This window comes from Panthera onca, chromosome D2 (assembly GCF_046562875.1).
Source record: "Panthera onca isolate mPanOnc1 chromosome D2, mPanOnc1 haplotype 2, whole genome shotgun sequence".
Classification (NCBI taxonomy): Eukaryota; Metazoa; Chordata; class Mammalia; order Carnivora; family Felidae; genus Panthera; species Panthera onca.
This window is the reverse complement of record NC_138349.1, coordinates 468248-471375: the sequence shown is the minus strand read 5'-3', so window position 1 is coordinate 471375 and position 3128 is coordinate 468248. Positions and strand designations below refer to the sequence as shown.

General features: G+C 67.3%; 1 protein-coding gene across 1 annotated transcript; it reads left to right on the top strand.

Annotated features, from left to right (window-relative positions):
• Positions 1–284: 284 nt before the first annotated feature.
• UTF1 (undifferentiated embryonic cell transcription factor 1) lies at positions 285–1583 on the top strand. Its single transcript, XM_060641039.3, has 2 exons — positions 285–858; positions 986–1583. Exons 1-2 carry the CDS (start codon positions 285–287, stop codon positions 1468–1470), a joined length of 1059 nt encoding a protein of 352 aa, XP_060497022.2. The 3' UTR covers positions 1471–1583.
• Positions 1584–3128: the final 1545 nt, after the last annotated feature.

Here is a 3128-nt window from a genome sequence, read left to right as displayed (position 1 = left end):
ATCCTTTAGTTCGTCAACTCCAGAGTTTAAAAAGTAGAGCTGCTGTGGTTTGTTCCTGGCCAGGGCCCGGGCCAGCCCAAGTTGAAGTCGGCTGGCTGGGTGGGGGCGGGGCGGGACGGGGCGGGGCGCGCGGGGGCGGACGGCGTAGACCCGCGACGGCTCTCGCGGCTCTCGCTCGGGCTCCGGCTCCCGCTCCTTCTCCGGCGAGCGTGCACCCTCTGATCCCGTGCAGGCGGCCTCTCTCGGGCCGCGGCCCCGACCCCACGCGCCCCGCCGGCCCCGGGATGCTGCTCCGGCCGCGGCGGCCGCCGCCGCCCGCGCCCCCCGCGCCGGCGTCGCCGGCCAGCCCCGACCCCGAGCTGCGGCCGGCCGGGGGCGCCCCGGGGACACCGCCCCGGCGGCCCGCCTCGCCCGGCGCGCTGGCAGCGCCCGCGTCCCCCGCGTCCCTCGGGCTCCCCGGGTCGCCCGTGTCCCCGGGCTCGGCGCAGCGCACGCCCTGGAGCGCCCGCGAGACGGAGCTGCTGCTGGGCACGCTGCTGCAGCCGACCGTGTGGCGCGCGCTGCTGCTCGACCGCCGCCAGGCGCTGCCCACCTACCGCCGCGTGTCGGCCGCGCTGGCCCGCCAGCAGGTGCGGCGCACGCCCGCGCAGTGCCGCCGCCGCTACAAGTTCCTCAAGGACAAGCTCCGCGACGCCCAGGGCCAGCCGTCCGGGCCATTCGATGCGCAGATCCGCGAGCTCATGGGGCTGCTGGGCGACAACGGGCACCGCCGCGGCCGCCGCCGTTCCCCGGGGCCCGGGCGCCCCCCGCGCGGCCGCCGGGCGGCCGCCGCCGCGCACCTCTCGTCCGCGGGACCGGGTAAGCGGGGACGGGGGCGGGGGCGGGGGCGGGTGGGGGAGCCGGGGCGGCAGCAGGGGCCCCTGGGCGTAAGAGCCGCGGCGGGCGAGGCCCCGGAGCCCGGCCCGACGCCCCCTCCGCGTTCCAGACGTTCCACCGCCGCCCGCCGCCCGCGACCCCGACGCAGACCCTGCCTGGACGCTGAGGTTCAGCCCGACGCCGCCCAAGTCTGCAGACGCACCGCGCGCTCCCGGCTCCCCGACGGCGTTCTCCACGGTTGCCGCCGCGCCCGGCCGCCCCGAGGACCACGCGCCTTTCCGCGCCGCGGCATCCCCGCCGCCGCCGGCCCTAGATCCCGCCCGGGAGGACCCCGACTCTCCGTCCGGCCGCCCCGAAAACCACGCGCCCCCGCAGTCCGCGCCCCCGTCGCTGAACGCCGCCCTTCTGCAGACCCTGGGGCACCTGGGCGACATCGTGGCCATCTTGGGTCCGCTGCGCGACCAGCTGCTGACCCTGAACCAGCACGTGGAGCAGCTGCGCGGCTCCTTCGACCAGACCGTGTCCCTGGCCGTCGGCTTCATCTTAGGCAGCGCCGCCGCCGAGCGAGGCGTCCTGGCCGACCCGCGAGATTGAGGCCTGACTGCCCCGATCCTTTCTGTACGATCACGTTCCCTCCGCCCTGACCCCATCCTGCGGCCCTCCCCTACTCCAAGTCTAGGTATGTTCAATAAAAAGATTGTTTTTTTCCCGATATAATTCTGTGAACGCGTGCACGTCTTGTGTTAGATAGGAGTGGTCCCTACTAAAACGGCCTGCAGAGATCGGGCCGAGGTTAAAATGTCTCCCTGTGGGGTGGGGGGTGGAGGGCCTGGGCTGTCTGTGCCTTCGGGCGTGCTGGGATGCTGACTAGGACCTTCCCTAGGAGGCAAGGGCACATCGAATGGGAAGTTGGGGTCCTTGTAACACTGGCTTTCCCCGGAGCCTCCCAGACCCTGCCCGCCAGAACTTTGCACCAGCCCAGCCTTGGTGGGTGAGCATTTTCTGCCTTCCCTGGGAGACCAACTGAGCGGGACCAGGGGGGAGATTGGACCCCCAGGGAAAATAGCAGTGACCGGACTCTGCCTGAGCCATTGGGGCATTAGAGGGTCTCCTCCACTGTGGGCACGCTCCCCCAGCCTGACCAGAGCTGCCGGTAGGGTGTGCTCAGAGCCCCACCCTGACCCCAGTCAGGCCTAAACCTTCCGGCTGGGCTCTGGAAAGCAGGACTCCTTAGAGGCAGCTGGCAACAGGACAGCCAATGCATACCAGGAGAGGGGCTCCTTTTGTCCCCGGGGAAGTGACTGCTGTGGGTAGCCCAGGCTCTGAGACTTTGGCCGAGGACCACGTCCTGCAGATTTGAGAAGACTTGACCAAAACTGCCCTGGGAGCATTTTCCAAATAGTAACTGAGCCCCACCCTCTTTCGGTGGATCCAACGAATGAGAACTGGGTGGGCCGGGAGGTGCTCCTGCCCTGGGGAGATAAGGAAGTAGCCCGAGGCAACTGGCCAGCATAACAATACAGTTCCACCAAGTAGGGGTTCTTTTCAGGGACAAGTGATTGCCCCGAGGCCACAAAGCTAAATAGTTGTTCTTGCTGGCCCTGTGTTCCAAGGTTCCAGCAGTACCTGGGGCTTGGGGTGGGGGTGGGGGGTAAAGCCCCTCCCCCAAGCCCTTTTCAGGAATCTTTGGAGAAGAGACCCCAGTTGGACCCTTGGCCTGCAGAGATCCCCAAATGGGAGCAGGAGTGGTCTCCCAGACCCCAGAAGCTGAGCCCACCCGTGGCTGTATATTTATGGCAGGTCCTGGGGCCTCTGTGAGACCAAAACCATAAAAGTGACTCAAAGCGTCACCTCCCTTAAGACACACTTTCTTCTGCTTCACGATGCTGTCTATGCTATGATCCCTGAGAGTGTCTAGGCTGCCAAAAACCTGCTATGGGGTGATTCCAGCTTGCAGACCTACCCCCCCCCCCCCGCCCCCACCCCACAGGCCACTTCCCACTGGAAGGTCAGAACCACAGGCTGGGGCAAATATGTCAGCCTCCCGGGGTGGGGGTGATGCCCGGGGACCCTCTGCCCTGGAGGAAGGCTATTTTGTGGCTGAAAGAAATCTGTGGAGGTCATCGAGTTTGAGAGGCTTGAAGGCACCTCAGAAAACCCATCTGCCTTACTGCCCACCTTACAAATGGGGTGCATCCCATGGCCTCCTCAGGCCCCTCATGCTGGAGTAAGGAACCTGAACGTACCTTCTC

What these genes read in the sequence shown, in the direction of transcription:
- UTF1 (XM_060641039.3), top strand. Translation starts at nt 285, where the DNA reads ATGCTGCTCCGGCCGCGGCGGCCGCCGCCGCCCGCGCCCCCCGCGCCG. An exon ending in CCTCTCGTCCGCGGGACCGG is followed by an intron (nt 859 to 985) that starts GTAAGCGGGGAC and finishes TCCGCGTTCCAG; the next exon opens with ACGTTCCACCGCCGCCCGCC.